The following is a 26026-nucleotide window of genomic DNA, read 5'->3' on the forward strand; positions in this document are numbered from 1 at the left end:
CCAGTGACTCAGCAGCCTCATCATCTGTATATTAATCCATCGTGGCCGCCCCCAGAGGTTGCTTATAATCCATGATGTCATCTTTACCATGTGAGCAGATCTGCAGACCTCGTTGTGTTCTGTCAACTTGGACTTTCAAAATAAAGCTTGCAGATACTTCTCAAAATAAGAGTCGAGCTCCATTATTACACAGGAAGTCATTCCTAATGATCATGTGAAAGGAAGGAGGTTGATGTAGCTTAAAGAACCATGCAGCCTCTTAATAAACCAGCTTTATAGAAAAAACAACACAGACTGATGAAGAAAAGAACCAAACTGCTGCAGAGAACCGGAACCAGCTGCTGGGAGGTTTTATTGAACACAACACAGATGCATGCAGACCAGATGAAGACACAGGAGGTCCGGACCGTCACTGAAATAGGACCAGGAGGTGAGTCCAAGTAACCGATTCATTCAATCCACAACTGTCCAAAAGACCTTTAATTCTCTGCTGCTTCACCAAACCTCCCATCGACAGCTCATCTCGCTTTTCTGGGATAAATTAATTATTTACAGTGTGGATCTAAAGGAGAACTTTACATTGTGGAGGAACCTTCAGAGCACGAAGCAGACGTGCAAAAGGAGAAGTTTAGGAAGAAGAGAAGAAGCTGCAGGAAGTTTTAAACTCTGATGTCAAAATAAAAACAAGTTCATGTTCGTTTCCTCCGCAACGTCTTCACTTCCACACCTTGACGATGCCGTCCCTGGACGAGGTGACGATGAAGCCCTGCGTCGTCTGGAAAGTGGCGATGTCAGTGATGATGTCATGATGGCCGACAGGAAGCGACTCCAGGCCGCGGCGAGGAGAATCCTCGATGGCGCCGCTCTTCTGTTTGCTGTGGATCTCCTGCAGAGACGAGAAGGTAGAGACATGGGTGGCTGTGTGTGTGTAGTGTGTGTTTATTGTGTGTGTGTAGTGTGTGTGTAGTGTGTGTAGTGTGTGTGTTTATTGTGTGTGTGTGTAGTGTGTGTAGTGTGTGTGTAGTGTGTGTTTATTGTGTGTGTGTAGTGTGTGTGTAGTGTGTGTAGTGTGTGTGTTTATTGTGTGTGTGTGTAGTGTGTGTAGTGTGTGTGTAGTGTGTGTTTATTGTGTGTGTGTAGTGTGTGTGTAGTGTGTGTAGTGTGTGTGTTTATTGTGTGTGTGTGTAGTGTGTGTAGTGTGTGTGTAGTGTGTGTTTATTGTGTGTGTGTGTAGTGTGTGTAGTGTGTGTTTATTGTGTGTGTGTAGTGTGTGTGTAGTGTGTGTAGTGTGTGTGTAGTGTGTGTGTAGTGTGTGTAGTGTGTGTGTAGTGTGTGTGTGTGTAGTGTGTGTGTAGTGTGTGTAGTGTGTGTGTAGTGTGTGTAGTGTGTGTGTAGTGTGTGTGTAGTGTGTGTGTGTAGTGTGTGTGTAGTGTGTGTAGTGTGTGTGTAGTGTGTGTAGTGTGTGTGTAGTGTGTGTAGTGTGTGTAGTGTGTGTGTAGTGTGTGTGTAGTGTGTGTAGTGTGTGTGTAGTGTGTGTAGTGTGTGTGTAGTGTGTGTAGTGTGTGTTTATTGTGTGTGTGTAGTGTGTGTAGTGTGTGTGTAGTGTGTGTAGTGTGTGTAGTGTGTGTAGTGTGTGTGTAGTGTGTGTAGTGTGTGTAGTGTGTGTAGTGTGTGTTTATTGTGTGTGTGTAGTGTGTGTTTATTGTGTGTGTAGTGTGTGTGTAGTGTGTGTAGTGTGTGTAGTGTGTGTAGTGTGTGTAGTGTGTGTTTATTGTGTGTGTGTAGTGTGTGTAGTGTGTGTAGTGTGTGTGTAGTGTGTGTAGTGTGTGTGTAGTGTGTGTAGTGTGTGTAGTGTGTGTAGTGTGTGTAGTGTGTGTAGTGTGTGTTTATTGTGTGTGTGTAGTGTGTGTGTGTGTGTGTGTGTGTGTGTGGGTGTGTAGTGTGTGTGTAGTGTGTGTAGTGTGTGTAGTGTGTGTAGTGTGTGTGTGTAGTGTGTGTAGTGTGTGTATTGTGTGTGTAGTGTGTGTAGTGTGTGTAGTGTGTGTATTGTGTGTGTAGTGTGTGTAGTGTGTGTAGTGTGTGTGTAGTGTGTGTAGTGTGTGTGTAGTGTGTGTGTAGTGTGTGTAGTGTGTGTAGTGTGTGTAGTGTGTGTAGTGTGTGTAGTGTGTGTAGTGTGTGTAGTGTGTGTGTAGTGTGTGTAGTGTGTGTGTGTGTAGTGTGTGTGTGTGTGTAGTGTGTGTAGTGTGTGTGTAGTGTGTGTAGTGTGTGTGTAGTGTGTGTATTGTGTGTAGTGTGTGTAGTGTGTGTGTGTGTGTAGTGTGTGTGTAGTGTGTGTGTAGTGTGTGTAGTGTGTGTTTGTGTGTAGTGTGTGTGTGTAGTGTGTGTAGTGTGTGTGTAGTGTGTGTAGTGTGTGTGTAGTGTGTGTAGTGTGTGTGTAGTGTGTGTAGTGTGTGTAGTGTGTGTAGTGTGTGTGTAGTGTGTGTAGTGTGTGTAGTGTGTTAGTGTGTGTAGTGTGTGTGTAGTGTGTGTAGTGTGGTAGTGGTAGTGTGTGTAGTGTGTGTAGTGTGTGTGTAGTGTGTAGTGTGTGTAGTGTGTGTAGTGTGTGTGTAGTGTGTGTAGTGTGTAGTGTGTTGTGTAGTGTGTGTGTAGTGTGTGTAAGTGTGTGTAGTGGTGTGTAGTGTTGTGTAGTGTGTGTAGTGGTGTGTAGTGTGTGTGTGTAGTGTGTGTAGTGTGTGTGTAGTGTGTGTTTGTGTGTGTAGTGTGTGTAGTGTGTGTGTAGTGTGTGTAGTGTGTGTGTAGTGTGTGTAGTGTGTGTAGTGTGTGTGTAGTGTGTGTAGTGTGTGTGTAGTGTGTGTAGTGTGTGTAGTGTGTGTAGTGTGTGTAGTGTGTGTAGTGTGTGTGTAGTGTGTGTAGTGTGTGTAGTGTGTGTAGTGTGTGTAGTGTGTGTAGTGTGTGTGTAGTGTGTGTAGTGTGTGTAGTGTGTGTAGTGTGTGTAGTGTGTGTGTAGTGTGTGTAGTGTGTGTAGTGTGTGTAGTGTGTGTAGTGTGTGTGTAGTGTGTGTAGTGTGTGTAGTGTGTGTATTGTGTGTAGTGTGTGTAGTGTGTGTAGTGTGTGTAGTGTGTGTAGTGTGTGTAGTGTGTGTAGTGTGTGTAGTGTGTGTAGTGTGTGCAGTGTGTGTAGTGTGTGTAGTGTGTGTAGTGTGTGTGTAGTGTGTGTAGTGTGTGTAGTGTGTGTAGTGTGTGTAGTGTGTGTAGTGTGTGTAGTGTGTGTGTAGTGTGTGTAGTGTGTGTGTAGTGTGTGTATTGTGTGTAGTGTGGTGTGTGTGTGTGTAGTGTGTGTGTAGTGTGTGTAGTGTGTGTGTAGTGTGTGTAGTGTGTGTGTAGTGTGTGTGTAGTGTGTGTAGTGTGTGTAGTGTGTGTAGTGTGTGTAGTGTGTGTGTAGTGTGTGTAGTGTGTGTGTAGTGTGTGTAGTGTGTGTAGTGTGTGTAGTGTGTGTGTAGTGTGTGTAGTGTGTGTAGTGTGTGTGTAGTGTGTGTAGTGTGTGTAGTGTGTGTAGTGTGTGTAGTGTGTGTGTAGTGTGTGTGTAGTGTGTGTAGTGTGTGTAGTGTGTGTAGTGTGTGTAGTGTGTGTAGTGTGTGTGTAGTGTGTGTGTAGTGTGTGTGTAGTGTGTGTAGTGTGTGTAGTGTGTGTAGTGTGTGTAGTGTGTGTAGTGTGTGTGTAGTGTGTGTGTAGTGTGTGTAGTGTGTGTAGTGTGTGTGTAGTGTGTGTGTAGTGTGTGTAGTGTGTGTAGTGTGTGTAGTGTGTGTAGTGTGTGTGTAGTGTGTGTAGTGTGTGTGTAGTGTGTGTGTAGTGTGTGTAGTGTGTGTAGTGTGTGTAGTGTGTGTAGTGTGTGTAGTGTGTGTGTAGTGTGTGTGTAGTGTGTGTAGTGTGTGTAGTGTGTGTAGTGTGTGTAGTGTGTGTGTAGTGTGTGTAGTGTGTGTAGTGTGTGTAGTGTGTGTAGTGTGTGTAGTGTGTGTGTAGTGTGTGTAGTGTGTGTAGTGTGTGTAGTGTGTGTGTAGTGTGTGTAGTGTGTGTAGTGTGTGTAGTGTGTGTATTGTGTGTAGTGTGTGTAGTGTGTGTAGTGTGTGTAGTGTGTGTAGTGTGTGTAGTGTGTGTAGTGTGTGTAGTGTGTGTAGTGTGTGCAGTGTGTGTAGTGTGTGTAGTGTGTGTAGTGTGTGTGTAGTGTGTGTAGTGTGTGTAGTGTGTGTAGTGTGTGTAGTGTGTGTAGTGTGTGTAGTGTGTGTAGTGTGTGTGTAGTGTGTGTAGTGTGTGTAGTGTGTGTAGTGTGTGTAGTGTGTGTGTAGTGTGTGTAGTGTGTGTAGTGTGTGCAGTGTGTGTAGTGTGTGTAGTGTGTGTAGTGTGTGTAGTGTGTGCAGTGTGTGTAGTGTGTGTAGTGTGTGTAGTGTGTGTGTAGTGTGTGTAGTGTGTGTAGTGTGTGTAGTGTGTGTAGTGTGTGTGTAGTGTGTGTAGTGTGTGTAGTGTGTGTAGTGTGTGTGTAGTGTGTGTGTAGTGTGTGTGTGTGTCTTCAGGTACCTGAACCACTTCGGTTCCTTCGATGATCTTACGGTTGTAGACGACGGAAGGACAGTGCAGTGAGTCGTGGGCTCCTCCCGCTACGATGTATGACCTCTCAGGATAAGCCAGGTCCCAGAACCTGAACAGAACCACATGATTAAAACCTGCTGCTGTTCGGTTCAACGGGTTTTCAGTAGCTCTTTGGATGATTACTGCAGAATCTGAGCAGCAGAGGTAGTTTATTATGCCTTAAAGACCAGAACCAGAGCAGGTTCTGCTAGTCCATGTTGTTTTGATTGCATTATTCTCTGCAGCTTTTAAAAAGCAGCAGAACTTCTGATCTGTTTCCTGTGAGGCTCACAGATGGGTTTAAAGAGCAGAACCTGCTCCCAGACATCAGCTCCAGAAATCAGAACTAATACCGAACCAATATCTGGAGATGTCTTTGTGGATCCAGAGAAGGATCTGTTGGTGGTTTTCCATTTTAAACAGCATATTTCCATTCTGAGCTTCAGTGATCCTCACCTGATCCTCATGTCCGATCCGGCCGTTAGCAGCAGAGGATTCCCATCAGCTGGACTGCAGTATATCCCGTGAACGCTGTGAGGAGAAGGCTGCAACACAAACGACAGGAGACTGAGAAACATGTTTCCAGGATCAAACCTTCATCATCCTGACGAGCTGGGACAGACCTGCATCTCAGAGAGCGGCGGGGCAGAGCTCGCCCACAAGGTGAACTTCCGATCTCCGGTCTCCATGTCCCACATGGACACCTCGTTGTTGCCCTGGACAGCTGCAGAGACACAAACAGACAGGATGAAGTGCGTTCTTCTTCAGAACGTTCCTCAGAGGATCTGAGAAGGCCCCCACCTGCGATCACCGAGGACTGGTACAGCGGGTGCATCAGCAGCCGGCGGACCCGCGCCCGCGCCGGGTGGGAGTGGTTGGAGATGGGCAGCTGGAACCGCATGTCCCAGCATGCCATGGTGCCGCTGCTTGTACCTGGAGAATGAAACAAAGCAGCACAGTCACATAGGAGATCTTCCCTGACTGCCTGGAATCAGGACGTTTTAACTGGAGCGGACCTAAGCAGAGCCAGCACTGGTGCATGTCAACGCTGAAGGACGTGATGAGGCCAAGCCGCAGGTCGTGACGCAGCGTCCAGGCGTTGGAGTTGGACCGGAGGTCCCAGCCCACCAAAGAGCCGTTCACTGTAGCGTAGGCGAGCACGGACTGAGCGCCCGAGTTAAAGTGGTGGATGTCGACCGCGCAGCCGTCCTCCTGCAGGTCCAGAGTCCTGAAACCAGACGGGAGAACGGAGGATGAAGGTCAGCAGGTCAAAGGACACGATGATAAGGATCAGAATAAACATGAGCAGAGCATAAATTTAACAGGAGGAAAACTCCTTCAACCCTTCAGACATCCAACGGACGTTGTTCAGCTTCTCATTTTAAGCATTTTGGCTCCGGTGTCCGAATATAAAGTCATTTCAGTTCCTTCGATAGCAAAGCAACACATTTATTCCTGAACGTTTCACTCAAAATAGACGAACATAAACTTCCTTTTATGTTACGGTTTCCTGTTGGGATTAAAAGCCCACAAATGTTTCTGTTTGTCCAGCAGATGGCGCTACTTCCCCCGGTTTGAAGCAATGGTGCCTTGCTACTAAAATAACTGTCAATGTTGGCTGATGATGTGTGTGTGTGTGTAAAAATGTATTTTAGGGAAATTATTTTTGATAAAAACAATGTGGAGCTATATGAGTGGATATAAAAACACCACAAATTTGATTCATATTTGACATGAATATTTCAGACTAAAAAGGTTATAAGAGGCTGCCTGATTTAGAATGTAAAAAAATTATATATAATAATTTTCTAGCAAATTTTAGGAAGCAGATCTTAGCCAGAGGGACAAATGCATCCTCTTAAGGGTTATTCAGGGTGCTCATGGAGTGGAGCGAGCGGCGCTCCGGATCTTACCGGCTCTGGAACGGCTGCACTTTAGGAGATTTGGGAGGTTTGTTCGCTTCGACTGCGAGCAGCTGGATGGATCCGTTATCAGAGGCCACTGCTAAATAATGCGAGCCCTGACAGAACGTCAGCGTATTCACGTGACCCCCGATACGGGAATACGTCAACACGGACCTGCAGGAACACGGAGAGAAGGTCCATGTGAGCTGAATGTCCAGGATTAGTTAGGATATCCAAACTTTTTATTTCTCTGGAAGCAGAATCAAAATGTTACAGAACAGGTCCACAGAGACAGGGAGATGAGGACAGAAAACAGGTCGGGAATGTTAAAGCAATGGTACTGAAGGTTAATGCGTAGCAGATGATGAAGAGCAGATAACATTCCTCATTTTCACACCGATCTGAATAACATCAGCTCGGAGTAAAGAAGTGTCTATTCAGAATTTATAAAATGAACAGAACCTTCGTGTTCCAGGACATGATCCCCAAAGAGGATTTGAGCTGGAAAAACCTAAATAATGTTGGAGAAGAAGACCATCGTCACCTGATGAGGTCGGAGAATAAATGAGTCTGGAATCATTTACTTTAATCTGAGTTCCAGTTGGTTCTCTTTGTGCAGCGATGAGCCTGGTACCATCAGAACCAGGAACCTGGACTTTGGATGTTAATTTAGGTTCTGTTTGTATTTATGGACCTAAACACTATGTGGTCCTGCTCTCTGCAGTTCAGACGAGCAGTTTGTGTCTGGATGGTCTCACCTGGTGGTGGTGGTCTTGCCCTCCATCTTCTGACTGTCCCACACTTTGACCGAGCCGTCGTTGGACGCCGTGGCGAAGATCGAGTGTTCGTCTGACACCCGGATTCTGTTCACGGCGGCCTTGTGTTCGTGCAGGTGGGCGACCAGCAGACCTTTCGGATGCCAGCCTGAAACACAGCGCTGTGTCAGACTCCTGTGTGTCCACACGGCGCCCCCTGTCTGCAGTCAGGTGTGTGCGTTACCTGGAGGAGGGGGCCGGCTCTCCCACTCAGCGCTCTCCATCATCTGCTTGGCCATGCGTTCGGCGCTGCTCTGCTCTCTCTTCTGCTGCACCAGCTGCTGCAGCTCCGCCCTGCAGGTGTTGATGCGTCGCTGGTAGGCGGGTCCACTGGCCACAGACTGCTGCACGGGCGTCGCCGGAGCCGCGGCGGACTTCCTGACCTGAGCGACGGGGCCGTCAGCGGACTAGGAAAGAAACAGTCACAGGAGGAAAACAGTGATCAGCAGAAAGCCGAAACCGTCAGCATTAAAGATAATCCCACTTCAGTCCGGTTGGATCAGTACCACAGACTTCATTGTTCTGATCAACTCATTCTCACTTTAGCTCCATTGTACTTAAAAATCCACAGATCCTCAACAAACTGCTCCTGGATGGTTGGAAGACATTTCTCTTGAGGGATATTAACTCTTTATCCATGGCAGGGTCCTTCACCAGAACTTGGAGGAAGCCCACTTCGTTAAAGAAGAACCAACACCACACTTGGATCGGATCCCATGTAGGACTCATGGTAGCCATCGGCCTTTCATCTCCAGATATCTCAAACAATCAGAAGGAGAATCCTTTTATGGTTTCTTGCACAGAAGTCTCCTCGGCTGCCCATCGTCTTCTTCTCTCACTCTGCATCCAGATGCACTCTCACCCACCTGCTGCCATTACTTGCCATGTTCTGCACTGGTGGAACCATGATATGTTTTGCTCTCCTTAGGAGAAGGTCCTGCAGCTTGTTGAACTCTCTTGGACATCTTGTTACTTGTTTTCTGTAGCCGACCTCTTGACTTGAAGTTCTTGATGATCCAGAGAACCGTTCTTTTAGCTGTAATGTTCTCAGCAGCAGGTTCCTGCATGCGAGGCTGTAAGGATGCTGCTGCAGCTTCTCGTTGAAGGGAACCTTTACTAATACAAAGATCTCAATGATCTCAGGTGGTCTTTCACAGCTTTGCTTGAGCTGATCATGTGACGATACTGACAGGAAGTAAAGCTCATAAAGCATCTGCATTGGGCCACAGTCTAAAGAAACTCTGAAAGTCTGGAGAATTACTGAGTTCTGCAGCAGAACATCTGGAACCTGAACAAACAGGTCGTGTTGTTCTGGTCCAGTTAAATATCACACACAGATTCAGGAATCGAGGTTACCGTGGCGGGCTGCGTGGCCGGCGGCTCCTGAGATCCAAACATGCTCTTCCACTCCTCGTTCATGGCCGAGTCCTGCTTGGTGTGCTTCCTCGCTGCAGGAATAAACAACACATGAGAACCTGATGAGACCCAGCAGTCATTCTGGAGATCATCTAGTCTGATTAAAACAATCAGAGATCATCTACCACAGAAGAAGAAAGTTTTTCTTAGGAGTTTGATGGTAGATTGTGAACAGATGACCTTCTCTGCACAGATTCTGATGACTGAGTGTTTAATGAGGCAGATCATGGGAAGGATTTCTTTAACTGGACCAGTTAATGAAGCCCATCTGCTGCCCAGAACCAGAGATCATCCAAACACATTGAGCTGGAATCCAAAGACACCCACAGCTCAAACTGTCCGTCTCATTCGTGGTTCCAAAATAATCAAAGCGAGCAGAAATCAGAGCTCACAGCGAGACAAACAGGAATTGAACGTCAGCTGCTGCTGCAGATGTCTACAGATGTTTGCAGCCACCTGGGAATCTACTCAAATCTTCAGATTCAGCTCGACTCTGCAAACAGAACCACAGGAAATCAGCCTTTCCCACCTCTCTTATCGTCAGACTCAGTTTTGGGTTTGACCAGGTCCACCTGGCGGCCCGTGATGCCGAGCGTTCCCAGGTCGATGACTCCCGTCTGCCCCGCCTCTCCAACGTGTCCCTGGTCCCCCATGTTGGCTTTGGCCTTGTTGGACTTCAGCATGAAGTCTTTGAGAGCCAGCAGCTTGTCCTCCTCCGGCTCCGTCATCCCCTGAACCACACAGAGAGGACAGAGTGAACATGATGGTCTAAAACAAGCCGACGATGTTATTCATAAAAACAGGGACAGGCTGTGAGTCCTGGTTCAGTTTATCTCAGTTTGGGTCGGTTCGGTTCGATTCGGGTTGGTTTTGTTTTGATTAGTTCGGCTCACTCCGAGTCGGTCCAGTTCAGTTTGTCTTAATGAGGCAGATTGGTTTGGGTCCATAACTGTAACCATTCTGATCTATCTGCAGGTGAAATAAATCGGACCGATCAATGAACGAGTGGAACCAACAGAAACGCTTGTCTGGTTTTCTGATTGTGATGAAGACCTAAAGGAGGTCTTCTTTCAGAAGATCATCTTCACTGAAGCTTCAGCTCCTAATGACTTCTGTAAACTGACTGATGCTCTGCAAGAACATAAGAGTGGACCTGCTGCACTGAACTGACAGAACCTCTCACGGTTGGAAAAGAGCTTTCTGGAGGAGATCCTTAGAAGAATCTTCTCCATTTTTCATCTTGTCAGTTTAAGATGGTTCTGCTGTTGTTCCTAAGCAGATCAGACCCAAAGTTAAATATTTATCAGCTAAAAGCTCAGGTAGGAGCCCAGAACGGATCCCATTCCTGCCCTGATGATCCGGTTTGGATCTCTTCCTGATGTCCTGACTGAATCATCTGTTTGTTCCCAACCTCACCAGATCCAGCAACTAAACGTCCCTTAAGAGGAGTGTGAGATGTTTCTGACCTGTGACAGCAGCTTCTTCAGTAGCTGAGCGACGGTCGGGTCATCAGGAGTCGGGCACTCTGGGATGGATCCGGCTCTCTTCTTCTGCCGCAGCAGCAGGTGTCGGAAAAGGCTGCTGATGTCTTTGGAGCGCAGGGCGTAGTCGAAGATGGAGCGACTCACCGGTTCCTTCAGGACGCTCAGCAGGACCAGCTCCTTATCGATCTGAGGAGAGACAGACGGGTAAGGAGGCGGGGAAGGGGGGCTGAAGGAGGTGTGAGGATGATGAGGAGAGGACTCACCTGGATGATGGGCTGGGAGATGAACGGGTTCAGATGTGGCATCAGCTTGCAGTAGACGTCGGCCACGTTCAGGTGCTGTGCCACCACGGTGATGAAGCCCACGGCTCCGTACCGGATCCACAGGTTGGGATGACACAGGAAAGGAGCTACGGCAAATAGAGGGGGACAAGTTATTGCAGAAGTTTTCACATCTCAAGATTTCAAAAACTAGAGATGAACCCAGAAATCAGCCGTGGATCGAATGTGGACGCTGATGCTGAGTGAAGAAGACCCAAAGTCAGGAGTTTAAAAGGAAGTTAGCGGAAGCTCAGAGATGCCAGAAGTTATTCCTTTACGACACTCATTCAGGCTGCAGGAGAGCGAGAGAGAGCGAGACTTTGAGCAAGTCCCAGGAAGCTTAGCTGAGAACAGTTTGTTTTCTCTCTTTGACCTTTGACCTCTACAGGAGGATCTACAGACAAACAGCATGTTTCAGTTGGCCTTATTGTTCAATTCAGATGCTAACGCTAGTAAAACCTGGCCAGAACTGGTCAGTCCTAGGAGGTCAAAGCTGGGATCAGATGTTGGCCACAAACCTCTCTGAAGGTCCCACCACAGCATTTCAATCAGGACTTTGACTGGGACATTGCAGCACCTTTTTCAGGCATTCTGTTGTAGATCTGCAGCTGGGTTTGGGATCTTTGTTCTGCTGATGACCCAGTTAGGACCAAGCTCCAGCTGTTAGTGAGATGGACTTATATTTGACTTAATGGTCCAATCAGTGACTCAGGAATGAGGAATGAAGTATTGCTATAAGGGGAAGAAATAAAGCTTTTAAATTGGTAAGGAGATGGCATACTTTTGAGGCATTAATTTAATATAAAAAAGAACAAACTATAGTTAGGAAGACTATTAGAGCAGCTAAGAAGGTATGTTGGAGGCAGTATTGTAATTCTATGAGAAGAGAAACCAAATTATCTGAGGTATGGAGAGTTATTAAGAAAATGAATGGTGTTAAGAAGAAATTTTCATGACCTGTTCTAGAAATTAATGGGAAAATAGCTGTTAGTAATAAAGAAAAGGCAGAGTTATTAGCAGAAACGTTAATTACAATGTATACTTCAGAAGATTTCTCTGAAGTTATAAAGAGTTATAAAGACCTTTCAAACTATAGGCTTATAGCTCTTACATCTCAATTAGGGAAAATAATGGAAATAATTGTAACAGATAGGCTATCATATTTTCTTGAAAGTAAAAATGTATTATGTCCTTTTCAAAGTGGTTTTTGTAAAGGGAGAAATACAATTGATGCAATATTGTGCCTGGAGTCAGTAGTAAGGAAAGCTCTAACAAATAAAGAAATAGTGATAGCTGTGTTCTTTGACATAGAAAAGCGTATGATATGTTATGGAAAGAGGGATTATTGATTAAATTAGAAATATTTGGCATAAGTGGTAAGATTTATAACTAGGTTTTAGATTTTCTGTTTGGTAGGGAAATAGAAGTTAGAGTTGGGGCTGTTTTTTCCAATAGATATATTGTTGAGAACGGTACCCCACAAGGCAGTGTGTGTAGTCCAATTTTTTTTAATATAATGATAAATGATATTTTTGATGAGATAGATGGTAGTATAGGGAAATCTTTATTTGCAGATGATGGGGCTCTGTGGGTGCGAGGACATTAATCTCATATATTTGCAGAAAAAGATGCAGGATGCCATTTTGAAAGTGGAAGGTTGGGCAAATAAATGGGGATTTAGAATTTCAGTTGCAAAGTCCCAAGTTATTTGTTTTTATAGAAGTTAATTTAAATCTTTATAATCAGAAGCTTGAACAAGTGAATAAAGTGAGGTTTTTAAGAGTCATCTTTGATGAAAAATGAACTTGGTAACAGCACATAGAATCAGTCCAAAATAAATGTAAAAAAGTGAATAATTTGTTGAGATGTCTCTCTGGACAGGAATGGGAAGCTTCAAGAAGTGCGCTGTTGGGAGTATATCAGGCTCTCATGAGATCTTCCTTGGATTATGGATGTATAGCATATATGGCAGCTGCTGACAGCCATTTGAGGAAACTTGATAGTGAACAAACACAACAGTTAAGAATATGTTGTGGAGCTTTCAGATCACCTCCTTTAGCTGCTTTGCAAGTTGAAATTGGTGAGCTTCCTTTAAGATGAAGAAGATTGAAGCTAATGTATGTGTATTGGGTAAACCTACAGGGACACAATTATGATCATCCAACTAAGGCTGTGCTGCAGGACTGTTGGGAACATCAGAAATCTGATTGTAAAAGATTTGGATGGATTGGGGACATAAAAGCTCATAATTTTGGATTCCAGTATAGTTTTATGGTTCCACAGTCACCAATTTCACCATGGTTATTTATCACACCAGAAGTTGATCTGAAATTGGGGGAATTACTTAGAAAGGGAAAGACTCCAGAATGGGTTATAGTGAATAATTATTTTGGAAGATTTAAAGATACTATAATTATTTATACAGATGGATCTAAAGATCCAAATAGTGGCAGAACAGGAGCAGCTGTGAATATCCCACAGCATAAAGTCATGATTAAAAGGAGAGCAACAGATCATCTAGCAGTTTTTACAGTTGAATTATCTGCCATTATGTTAGCTTTAGAATGGTTGCGTGATAATATTAGGGAAGAAAGTAAATATATAATTGCATCAGATAGTCAAGCTGAATTATTAAGTATAAAATCTGGCAAATCTTGTAGATTAGATTTATTATTAGGTATATATCACTTATTAGTTCGGCTATTTAATAAGAAATGTTTTGTTCGATTGGTCTGGATTCCTGCTCATGTAGGAATAGAGGGAAATGAAGAAGTAGATATATTAGCTAAACAGGCCTTGAAATCAGATATGATTAACTTAAGTATTCCTTTAAGCAACAGTGAGGGTAAATCTATCATTCAAAATAAAATCCTTAAGGTTTGGCAGGAACAATGGGATAATCATGACACTGGTAGAGATTTATATAAAATTCAAAAGTATGTGGGGGGTAATAATTGTATGAATGGTAGGCGGAAAGAAGACGTAGTAATATCTCGACTTAGAATTGGTCATACTGGACTTAATAGTTCTCTATTCAGAATAGGGAAACATGAAACAGGGACTTGTAAACAGTAGAGCATGTATTATTAGAATGTAATAAGTATTCAGAGGAACGTCAGCAACTAAAATCGATACTAAATAGAGAGAAAATAGGATTTTCTATGATAAATCTTTTAGGAAATAAATCAAATTATGTTAGAAATAAATTAATTCGATTTTTAAAAAACACGGGTTATTTAATCGTATTTAAAGTATGTGTGTATGTTTGTGTGTGTATGCATTTGCGTACACACACAAACATATATGTGTGTGTGTGTATATATATACACATATATATACGCAGAGGTTGGACAATGAAACTGAAACAGCTGTCATTTTAAGTCAAATCTACTAATGCTTAAGACGTGCAGTAGTTTCTATATTAAATCGACACGCTTCTTTTAGAAACTGGTTTTTCAGTTACTGATTTCAGAATCAACTTTATTGTTACGTTTGTAGAGACAAACAAGGAATTTGACTCCGGCACATTTTGCGGATTGTGGATTTTTTTTGTATATCTATATCAATAGAAATAAAAAATGTTTTTTAAATGTATGTACAGGAGTTGGACAATGAAACTGAAACACCTGTCATTTTAGTTTGGGAGGTTTCATGGCTAAATTGGACCAGCCTGGTAGCCAGTCTTCATTGATTGCACATTGCACCAGTAAGAGCAGAGTGTGAAGGTTCAATTAGCAGGGTAAGAGCACAGTTTTGCTCAAAATATTGAAATGCACACAACATTATGGGTGACATACCAGAGTTCAAAAGAGGACAAATTGTTGGTACACGTCTTGCTGGCGTATCTGTGACCAAGACAGCAAGTCTTTGTGATGTATCAAGAGCCACGGTATCCAGGGTAATGTCAGCATACCACCAAGAAGGACGAACCACATCCAACAGGATTAACTGTGGACGCAAGAGGAAGCTGTCTGAAAGGGATGTTCTGGTGCTAACCCGGATTGTATCCAAAAAACATAAAACCACGGCTGCCCAAATCAAGGCAGAATTAAATGTGCACCTCAACTCTCCTGTTTCCACCAGAACTGTCCGTCAGGAGCTCCACAGGGTCAATATACACGGCCGGGCTGCTATAGCCAAACCTTTGGTCACTCATGCCAATGCCAAACGTTGGTTTCAATGGTGCAAGGAGCACAAATCTTGGGCTGTGGACAATGTGAAACATGTATTGTTCTCTGATGAGTCCACCTTTACTGTTTTCCCCACATCCAGGAGAGTTACGGTGTGGAGAAGCTCCAAAGAAGCGTACCACCCAGACTGTTGCATGCCCAGAGTGAAGCATGGGGGTGGATCAGTGATGGTTTGGGCTGCCATATCATGGCATTCCCTTGGCCCAATACTTGTGCTAGATGGGCGCGTCACTGCCAAGGACTACAGAACCATTCTTGAGGACCGTGTGCATCCAATGGTTCAAACATTGTATCCTGAAGGCGGTGCCGTGTATCAGGATGACAATGCACCAATACACACAGCAAGACTGGTGAAAGATTGGTTTGATGAACATGAAAGTGAAGTTGAACATCTCCCATGGCCTGCACAGTCACCAGATCTAAATATTATTGAGCCACTTTGGGGTGTTTTGGAGGAGCGAGTCAGGAAACGTTTTCCTCCACCAGTATCACGTAGTGACCTGACCACTATCCTGCAAGAAGAATGGCTTAAAATCCCTCTGACCACTGTGCAGGACTTGTATATGTCATTCCCAAGATGAATGGATGCTGTATTGGCTGCAAAAGGAGGCCCTACACCATACTAATAAATTATTGTGGTTTAAAACCAGGTGTTTCAGTTTCATTGTCCAACCCCTGTAGATATATATATATATATATATATATATGTGTGTGTGTATGGATGTGAATTTGCACATTCGTGTATATCATTGAGGTTTATATTATTATATTCCCTCTGAGATTATTGATGACCACACTCAAGCCTAGTAGGTGGTGGTAAGTGCACCTTAAGTTGGTTGCCATCCGCCAATAAAAAACAAAAGAAGAAGAATCAGTGACTCAAAGGTGTCCAGATCCACAACAGGTGAAATTATCATCCCTCCACCACTGTGCTTTACAGTAGGTATGAGGTGTTTGTGCTGATCTGCCATGTTCGGTTTCTTCTGAACATGGTGCTGAGGATTATGGTCAAACATCTCTGTTTTGGTTTCATCTGTCCAGAGGACATTGTTCCAGATGTCTGCAGCCCTGCTGCCCAGTGTTTTGCTGCTTTTGCTGGTCTGAAGATTGTGGATGTAGGCTGAGGAACATCCTGAGATGAGAGGATGAAATGAAAACAGGGAGCAGCTCTCCGATCTTACCGATGTCGCTGACGAACTCGTAGATGTGTGGTTTCTGCAGCAGGCCCAGATGACACATGCAGGTAAGAGCGTTCAGAGCTTTGTAGATGACGAACTCCTCTGTGTCGCTCAGCCCCTGCTGCAGGAGAGGCTTCAGGATGGAGGAGCTCTGCCAGCCCACGTATGCAGCCACACCTTTAGCACAAGACAGAGGTTAACATGGATCACCTCCAGCTCTTCTGCAGTTTATCTGCCTCAACCTGTTCCTCACCCACGATGCTGTCGAAGAACGCCCCCCGCAGGTGCCAGTCGTTCTTGTCGTTCAGGAAGGTGATCATGTGGGACAGCAGGACGTCATTGGCCTTCTGTCTGCCGAAGAACACGCAGAGCCGCGTGATGCCATTCTCCATCAGCGTCTGTTTGACAATGTTCTCCGAGTCGCTGAGCAGTGTCACCACCTTCTGCTGCACCATCTCATGCAGTGCCTGCAGCTCTGTGGGGCAAAACACGGCAGTTTCAGCAAACCGATAAAGCAACAGGCTTCAGAGTTACGGCAGGGCGCTCAGCCTGCAAGGCTGCACCTGAGTCGTAGTTTTCATTGGGGTGGTTGGTTTCCTCCGTCTCTTCTCCACTTGGATCCTGCTCCGTGTTCACGTTGTTTTCCTGAACCAGCTCCAGGAAACGCAGCGCGCTCTCTGCCAGGTGAGCAATGTTTTCTGAGCAGCAACAAGACATGGAGAGATTTTAGTGCACAAGATAAGTTCCCAGCACAGAACCAATTTAAACAAATTCAAATCTGAGCCAACAGAAACCGAGACCTGCCTCATTTAAAGCAAAGTTTGGTATATTTTCCCTCCTCTAGCTTTAAGTGTTCATCTGAAGGAGAAATGTCAGCTCAGCTCCTTCCTACCCACCACAGACCTGAGCAACATCCTCCTCATTGTAGAGGAAGCCCTGATCCATGTATCCATCTGTTCCTCCATCCTGACATCACCCAGGAACACCAGGATACCAGAACTGCTTCCCGTTCTTCTTGGAGGAACAGTTCCCTCTTTTCCCAGTTGGAAAACATGACCTCTGGGTTAGAGGTATCTGGACTTTCCTCCTGGACCAGTAACCTCCCCTGCCTGATCTCAGACATGTCTACTTCATAAAACATCTTCCCGGATGAAAACCGAGCAGTTTCTCTATAATCTGGCTGATTATTAGAAAACAGAAAGTTTGTCCCCTAAAAGGAACTTCACTGAGTTAAATATTCAAACAAAACCTTCAGTTAAACCCTCCTGACCTGCGTACGCCAGCCTGACGATAGTGGCGTCATCCTGGGCCAGGTGGGCAATGCCCGGCAGGAGGTACTCCGGGTAGATGTTCACATCGTTCCTCGGCACCTCCTTCACCAGCGCCAGCACCTTGGTCAGAGTTCGGACAGCCTGAGCCCGCACGCGGGGTACGGGGTCGTTGCAGAAGTGCAGCAGGTAGGGCGTGATGCGGTCCAGCAGGATGTCAACGCCGAGCCGTGGAGCCAGGTGCAGGACAAGCTCCAGCGCCGCCAGCTTGGAGTCGCAGGAGTGTAGTGTCTGCAGGCAGGAGGTGATGACGGACACAAGCACGACAAGGCCCTGCTCCTCCCGGGAGCTCAGCACGGCCTCACTGCCGTCCTGGGACACAGAGGAGGAGCCTGGAGGAGAGACGGTCTGTCAGTAAACATCCTGCTGAATGAAAGTCCCAAAAAGGCTTAAACAATCAAACCAAAGTTTTAACCAGAAATGGACCAATGTTAAGTCTGATTGCTCCTGGAGGAACAACAGGAAACAGACTCTCTTCAGGAGGAGCTGCTCTCACCTCCTCGCAGGTTGAGCAGGATGTTGTTCAGGTCTTTGCGGATCACGAGGACTCGCTCGTCTGCAGATTGGAATGTCTCTTTGGCGAACTGAGCCATGTACGGCTGCAGGAAGGTGTAGAAGATGTCAGGGAAAGCTTTCCCTCTCTGCTGCTTCAGGTATTCCTCGGCAGTCAGGCGCTTGTCGGGCTCCCGTTGAACCATCCGAGCCACCTGAAAGGAGGAAGATGATGTTAGATCCTCAGCCTGCAAAACATAGTTAAAACTCCTGATCCACGCTTTATATTCGACTTTCCTGTAATGTGCTATAGTGGTCTGGATCAGTTCTACTAATTTTCTTCCCACTTATTTACTCATTTTCAGTTCTGTTCAGTAAAAATAAACAGCACAAAACCACAGGGATTGAAGCCACTCCTTAAAGAATCTGTATCAACTGGCCATGTGGAGGATCAGAGAGTCGTGGCTAAAAACGTAAACATTTTCTATGAATGAGGTGTCAACAGGGTTAAAGGTTGTGGAACATCTGCCTCCTGGTGTCTGAAAGGAAATATTTGAGATCAGGTCCGGTTCTGCCCGTCGACTCAACATTTTAAAACACAACTAAGAACATGTGTTTCTCTTCATTTTCAACTGTTTCAGTGAATTAAGTCATTTTCCTCTTTAAAATTGCTTTGTCAGCATTTTCCTTCTGTTTATTTCATTTATTTCCCATCATAAAACTCCATCTTCCTCCACATTAAACTTCTTTATGTATGCAAACTCCCACAGCAGAGTGAAAAGCATCATTTTCTGCTGAAACAATGGCAGATGGTTGTGTGGGCTTTTCTTCACACGCAGTTACTTTGCAAACAACTGGAGGAACTTCTGGGTTCCTCCAGGCAGACATCAACAAATAAAGCCGACAGCAACCGAAACATAAAGAGCGTTGTTAGGTCATGACCTTTCCACATGGGTCTGCAGGTATCTAATCAGAAAGCCAGGAGATCTGCTTCTATTTGACATTGAGTCAACCCGAAAGCCCTCTGCTCCTTTTTAAATTGGATTTTTGGAAACACAAATGTTTTTCCAAACTTATCCAGACATGGAAAATACTTGAAGCAAATTCCAGAATGCTCCAGAGTTTTTAGGCCTGTGTATGAGTTCTCACAGACAGATTTAATAAACCAGATGTTCCCACAGACCACAGTGAAGGTCCAGAAACCTTCGGGATCATGTGTGCAGATGTGAGCTGGTACTGGACCCTGAAATAAATCAGTGGCTCAGAGAAAAGACTTAAACTGAGGAAATTTGTTCTCATGGTTCTGCTTCCCATGTTGGATCAAAACATCAGAGTTATTACCAGTTCTCGGATGCTCTGATCCTCAATCTTCATGAGGACCTGCTCTGCTTGGAAGTGTCCTTTCCGATAGGCCAGCAGCTGGGACAGATCGAAGAGAGGAACGCCCTCAGTGAAGAGCTCAGCGATCACGCAGCCTGAAACACACCAACCTGATTTAATACCACTGTTCTACAACAAGTCTCCATGTTTTCTTCAGATGGGTCCATACCTGCAGAGAAGATGTCCATGGCTTGCCTGAGCTCTCCTCGGCTCCTCTGGTTGTTGTTGGTCAGGTCCACCAGTGGCGTGTTCTGGTCGCTCTCTGTGGTGAACATGCTTCCGTCCACAAACCTCTCAGGGGCGATGTAGCACGTCCTGCGTCTGGACGTGTCGAAGAAGTAGTTGAAGTCGGCGGGGTTGTCCTCCGGCAGGTAGGTGGGCTTGAAGCTGGCGAAGTCGGTGAGTAGCACCCAGTTCCAGCTGGTCACCATCACGTTCTCCGTCTTGATGTCGCCGTGGCGCACGCCGGCCTTGTGTGCCTGGTCCACAGCGTTGAGGATCTGGAAGGCAATCCAGCGCTTCTCTACATTGTTGAGGAACGGCCGTGTGCTGATCCGGTCGTACAGGTTGTCCCGGACGTACTGACGGAACAGGATGGCGGCCTTCTCTGTCAGGGAGGTCTTCTGGAAGGGCAGGCAGTTCTGGCAGGAGTGCAGGCGGATCTTCAGCTCCTCCAGCTCCTGCTTGTAGCTGGTGAGCGGCAGCGATGGGTCCTGGATGGCGAACACTTTGACCACCACCAGGCCCTCGCGGTGTTTCGCCCGCGCCACCTTGAAGAAGCGAGTGCTGCCCAGACTTTTATCGTACTCATGGTCGTGGATATCTGAGAAGTAGCTGTCCACAGAAAGGATCTGGGAGGGGGCGATGCCTGCCAGCTGGTTCCCCATCACTCCCCAGAACCAGTCTGTGGAAAGAGTCACACAAACCAAGATCAGAGTTCCTACTCATTTTTTAGTAGAACATTTCACATTTTTCCTGAGTCTAACTTCAAGATATTTCTGGAATTCTGAATATTTGAGAGCAAAATATTATCTCTTAACCAGTTTGAATAGCAGTCGGATCCTCCACAATAAGGAAGTTTAGTATGGAGATGTTTTACAAGGAGGTGCAGGAGCCGCATGGAAACTGCTGGAGATGTGGACTGCAGCTGGAGTCAGATCTTCAGGATCCACCAAACACAGATAGATCCAGAACATGGGCTCCAACTGTCACAGTCCTGAGAATGTGACAGAAGGCTTTTAACTACATTTTGTGGACATCCTGATAGTAAAGAATTACAATAGTCCAGCCTTGAAGTAACAAATGCATGGACTAGTTTTTCAGCGTCACTCCTGGACAGGATATTTCTAATTTTGGCAATGTTCTGGAGATAAAAGAAGGAAATCCTAGAAACCTGTTTAATATGGGATTTAAATGACATGTCCTAGTCAAAGTAACACCAAGGTCCTTCGTAAACTTTAGTTTAGAAGCGAAACTTTGCGTTCTGGTGACTGTTTGTGATGTTTTTAACTGACTTCATAGATATTAGTGTATTAGAACTAGTTTGCTTTCAGCTGAGATTCTGCTTGTTTCTGCAACTTTAAAGCTTAAGATTTTGGATTTTGCTTTGATCATTTTCCAGTCTGAGAGTCTGGACAAAAGTAATTAGAGTACAGAAAAATGTTTCATTTTTCAGACATTTTGCCTTCACAAATCTACTAATGCTTAAGACGTGCAGTAGTTTCTATATTAAATCGACACGCTTCTTTTAGAAACTGGTTTTTCAGTTACTGATTTCAGAATCAACTTTATTGTTACGTTTGTAGAGACAAACAAGGAATTTGACTCTGGCACATTTTGCGGATTGTGGATTTTTTTTGTATATCTATATCAATAGAAATAAAAAATGTTTTTTAAATGTATGTACAGGAGTTGGACAATGAAAGTGAAACACCTGTCATTTTATTGTGGGAGGTTTCATGGCTAAATTGGACCAGCCTGGTAGCCAGTTTTCATTGATTGCACATTGCACCAGTAAGAGCAGAGTGTGAAGGTTCAATTAGCAGGGTAAGAGCACAGTTTTGCTCAAAATATTGAAATGCACACAACATTATGGGTGACATACCAGAGTTCAAAAGAGGACAAATTGTTGGTACACGTCTTGCTGGCGCATCTGTGACCAAGACAGCAAGTCTTTGTGATGTATCAAGAGCCACGGTATCCAGGGTAATGTCAGCATACCACCAAGAAGGACGAACCACATCCAACAGGATTAACTGTGGACGCAAGAGGAAGCTGTCTGAAAGGGATGTTCTGGTGCTAACCCGGATTGTATCCAAAAAACATAAAACCACGGCCGCCCAAATCACGGCAGAATTAAATGTGCACCTCAACTCTCCTGTTTCCACCAGAACTGTCCGTCAGGAGCTCCACAGGGTCAATCTACACGGCCGGGCTGCTATAGCCAAACCTTTGGTCACTCATGCCAATGCCAAACGTTGGTTTCAATGGTGCAAGGAGCGCAAATCTTGGGCTGTGGACAACGTGAAACATGTATTGTTCTCTGATGAGTCCACCTTTACTGTTTTCCCCACATCCTGGAGAGTTACGGTGTGGAGAAGCCCCAAAGAAGCGTACCACCCAGATTGTTGAATGCCCAGAGTGAAGCATGGGGGTGGATCAGTGATGGTTTGGGCTGACATATCATGGCATTCCCTTGGCCCAATACTTGTGCTAGATGGGCGCGTCACTGCCAAGGACTACCGAACCATTCTTGAGGACCATGTGCATCCAATGGTTCAAACATTGTATCCTGAAGGTGGTGCTGTGTATCAGGATGACAATGCACCAATACACACAGCAAGACTGGTGAAAGATTGGTTTGATGAACATGAAAGTGAAGTTGAACATCTCCCATGGCCTGCACAGTCACCAGATCTAAATAATATTGAGCCACTTTGGGGTGTTTTGGAGGAGCAAGTCAGGAAACGTTTTCCTCCACCAGTATCACGTAGTGACCTGGCCACTATCCTGCAAGAAGAATGACTTAAAATCCCTCTGACCACTGTGTAGGACTAGTATATGTCATTCCCAAGATGAATTGACGCTGTATTGGCCGCAAAAGGAGGCCCTACACCATACTAATAAATTATTGTGGTTTAAAACCAGGTGTTTCAGTTTCATTGTCCGACACCTGTATATTCACAATTGACTTCATTCATAACTAAAAAAGAGACATTTTATCACCTGTTGGGTCACATTAACTTCAAGTTGAAGTGGACCTGTGGTTCTTGGCCTAAAATGCTAAAAAAAATATGGTGTTCCATGAATGCCAAAAATCTGTTTCTATGTTAGGTGCCTATGTAGTGTGTCACACTTAATGTGTTATGCTGACCTATGGGCAATTTTGAGCTTGGGTCCTTATCTAAGATTTGTGGTGAAGTTCAAATGAATCCCCTCATCTCTATACAACTGGGAACATTTTGTATGTTTGTGTAGTGAACAACTACTCAGCTCAGCTCTTGATCAAATAAAACCAGAGGGAGGGAAGTCATTCCTGTTTTTTTTACTAAAACATGTCATTTGAAAAAATCCCCTGAAATGTCAGGTTACTAATCTTCAAAATTAGGACAAACCTTTTGGAACTATTAGTTAGAAAGTAACCTTTTTTTTGTTCAACGGAAAATGCAATTTTTCCCAAAAACTTAAATTAAAGAAACTAAAAATGAGTCTTTGCAACGCAACGCAAGCTGAATAACAGGAAACATATGATGCTCCAGGACTGGACTCAATCTTGGGTTTCCCCGACGCCAGCCATGAGTTCGTTCACTCAGACAAAGGTAAGAGAAGAGAGTACCCGGTGATGAACACTTTTTAAACTGAATTAGAGAAATAAATGAACTTTTTGATGATGTTGTGATTTCCAGAAAGGCACCTGTATATTAAAGGCTGCTCCCCTCTGGGCCTTTGGTTCTCAGACAGCAGCTTACTGGTGGTTCTTACAGGTTAATGGTTATTCGGGTTCCTCTGTGGAACCAGCTCCTGGCTTTAACGTCACTTGTAAATCTAATTTTCTATTAATAAATTATAATAACTTGTGCAGTGGTGTTTGCAGGTGTGACGTTTACCGGTTTAATTTGTGGTTTTCGAGTTGCTGCAGTTCACGTGACCGCTTTGCTGTTAGCTCGAGCTCGTTAGCATGAGCTAACAGTTTTTTTCTCCTTCCGCCGGGCTCTGATGCTAGCAGCCGTTAATGGCGTCAACCTCCGGCCCTTTGACTACTTCCCTCCCGCAGGCTTCATCATCTCCGGCCCAGCTTCGGTTAGACTCCAGGAACCGTTAAAAACGTTATTATTCCGTAAAACCAACCGACTAACCCGTTCCAACTGTTGTTATGAATCCGGGTCACGACGGAAACTGGTGTCTTTTTTTATTTTAACTTTATTGAGCAAATGACAGGTATACAACACACGAACGGATGAGCTATACAGAATAATACAACACTTACATACAATCAGGGCTGTTAATTAAACAAATATATGCAGATATTCACAATTGTTTGTTGGTAGAGTCTGATACTGATTATATGTATAGATCCACACCCTGAAGAGCGGTTTCTTCGTGTTCATAGACATTAATAATATTAATGTCTAAAGTGAGGGAAACTTGTGTCAAAATATTGTAGCCATGTTTATTGAAAGAAGATTCAAATTTGATGTTGATTTAAGTGTATTTTGTCAGTCAGCAGAACATTTGTTTTTTCCAGGTCAATGTTTTTGGGCGGACAATAGGAACTGGATTATTCTCAAACTTTACATTCCTCGGTTGGATGTTGAGGCCATTTTACTTTATGCGGATAACTTAAGTCCATCTGCCTCTAATGTCTTAAATATTATTGTTCTTTTAGCTAAATACCACGTCCGTTGCAGTTGGTGGATGGGGTAATAAGCACTCCTTCGCCTGTTTTATTATTAATAAAAAAAAAATCATCACTGTTCATCACTAAGTTAGGTAATAAAATGGAAAACTGCTAGAATCATCTCACAACAGATCAATAAAAATCTTTTGCTCTAAGTATCTCTTGGTATGACTTTGTTCCTCTCCTATATTTATTCATTTTATTTGTATTATTATTTTATGCCCCTTAGCTTGTTATCCTCCATGAGAGTTTGTAAAATAGTGTTTTGTTTATATTGTTCCGAATTGTTCTTAACTTTTTAATAAAGATTAAATAATAATAATAATAACAACATGATGGTAATAAATAATTTTAATGTCGATGGTCGTGTTGGTTATTGGCGGTTGGCACACAACTTAATGGTGCATTACCGCCACCAACTGGTAAGGAGTGTGAACTGTCTCAGATCATATCAAACTGTCTCAAGAAAAGAAAATTTCCTGGTAGTCAATAATGTCAAGTGTCATTTTTATATTAAGGTTTTGAATTAGTTGCTTTCACTGATCCTGATAATTCTGACAATGAAAAAAACATCTTCCCCTCAGTCACATTTCCTGTCTGGTGTTTCGCTTTTATAAATAAGGTGCCCTTTATTCCAGTATGCCCAAGTCTTAATAATGAAATAATTCTCTCCTCTCTCCTGTTGTTCTAATTTTTCCTATTTTCCTTTCGATTTTTTTAAAACCACCATCCTTTCTTCCTTCCATTGCTTCTACCATATCTCATTCATTATTTTTCTTGATATGCCCTTTATTTCTATTCTACTAAACCTAACATTAACATCAACTAATAAACATTTGGTGCGTTCCTTTGCTATCTTATCTGCCATGTAATTCCCATTAACCCCATAGTGGACTGGTACCCATATAAAGTTAACTGTAGGCCCATCATACTGATTCTATAAAGTGTTTGTTGTGTCTCAGTTAATATAAATGGTCTACTATCTGACTGGCTGTGCTGTAAACTGGCCAGAGATGAACTAGAGTCTCAGCAGATAGGTGATCTTCATGGTCTTTACTCTTCAACCCACTGAACATCTGTCACTATTGAAAGCATTTCTCCTGTTTAACTGAAACTCCCATCACTGAATCTTTTCCCAACTTTCATGTAAAACTGCAGGACAATTAATGCTATCCCGATCTGGTTAGCTGTATTTCTTGAAGCATCTGTGTAAATATGTACAAAATGGAAATGGTTGATGTATTTCTGTATTGTATATGCAATCACAATAAAAGATTTATCCTTGTCCTTCTTGTCTAATAATGTAAAATCACCTGAAGCATCAGGAAGCAGCCATGGTGGGATTGTGGGTAATGTAGGATTGTCTGACATGTTTAATTGATCCTGATTGGTTTCATTAAGTCTGTATCTACTATTATCCATCCAAAGCTCTTCATTTTTGTCTTTGCCTTTTCCCAACAAGGTTTAAGCACCTCCAGTGGGTAGATCATCTCTTTGTCCAGACTGGTCCAGGAGTTCAAAGTTGTCCGATCCCTCCTGAAGTCTTGTGCCATTTCAACCTGGAACGCTGCTGTTGGAGCTGTTTTAAAAGCACCTGTACAAATTGTTCGAACCTGATGCAGGATATTGTTTAACTTATGGGGTGGCTGCGGCTCAGAATTCGTCCTGTAACCGGTGGGTTGCCGGTTCAAACCCCCCCCCCTCTGTCTGTCTCAGTGGTTGTGTCCTTGGTAGAGATACATCACCCTACTTGCCTGCCTCTGGTGGTCAGAGGGCCCGGTGGTGCCTATTGTATGGCAGGCTCGTCTCTGTCAGTCTGGCCCCAGTATAAATAGCTTTCAAGGAATTCCAGCCAGATCCTCAGCCACTTCTAGCTAAACATTTGATCATATATTTAACCATTTCTTACACTTATCCATTTTGTTTTTAATATGTACACCCCATGTCATCATTTCATCAAACCACAACCCAAGAAACTTCAGTTGTTCAACTGTTTCCAA

General features: G+C 44.2%; 1 protein-coding gene and 1 long non-coding RNA gene across 3 annotated transcripts; one reads left to right on the top strand and one right to left on the bottom strand.

Moving 5' to 3' along the window:
• Nucleotides 1–334: 334 nt before the first annotated feature.
• Nucleotides 335–23488, bottom strand: pik3r4 (phosphoinositide-3-kinase, regulatory subunit 4). Its single transcript, XM_047361526.1, has 21 exons — nucleotides 23236–23488; nucleotides 19299–20033; nucleotides 19091–19224; nucleotides 17754–17964; nucleotides 17200–17589; nucleotides 16493–16627; nucleotides 16183–16404; nucleotides 15933–16106; nucleotides 10505–10650; nucleotides 10224–10427; nucleotides 9287–9488; nucleotides 8698–8789; nucleotides 7526–7748; nucleotides 7285–7450; nucleotides 6536–6700; nucleotides 5639–5850; nucleotides 5424–5555; nucleotides 5246–5346; nucleotides 5079–5167; nucleotides 4572–4692; nucleotides 335–886 (listed from the first exon to the last, which is right to left on the bottom strand). The coding sequence occupies exons 2-21, from the start codon at nucleotides 20014–20016 to the stop codon at nucleotides 716–718; spliced, it is 4008 nt and encodes a 1335-aa protein (XP_047217482.1). The 5' UTR covers nucleotides 20017–20033; nucleotides 23236–23488; the 3' UTR covers nucleotides 335–715.
• LOC124865979 lies at nucleotides 22878–26026 on the top strand. 2 transcript variants are annotated; one of them, XR_007037699.1, is made up of 2 exons: nucleotides 22878–22947; nucleotides 25489–26026. It is a non-coding gene; the product is annotated as an uncharacterized LOC124865979 (long non-coding RNA). The 2 variants fall into 2 exon arrangements; XR_007037698.1 differs by lacking the exon at nucleotides 22878–22947 and adding an exon at nucleotides 23481–23566.

This window comes from Girardinichthys multiradiatus, chromosome 3, assembly GCF_021462225.1.
Source record: "Girardinichthys multiradiatus isolate DD_20200921_A chromosome 3, DD_fGirMul_XY1, whole genome shotgun sequence".
NCBI classification, from domain to species: Eukaryota; Metazoa; Chordata; class Actinopteri; order Cyprinodontiformes; family Goodeidae; genus Girardinichthys; species Girardinichthys multiradiatus.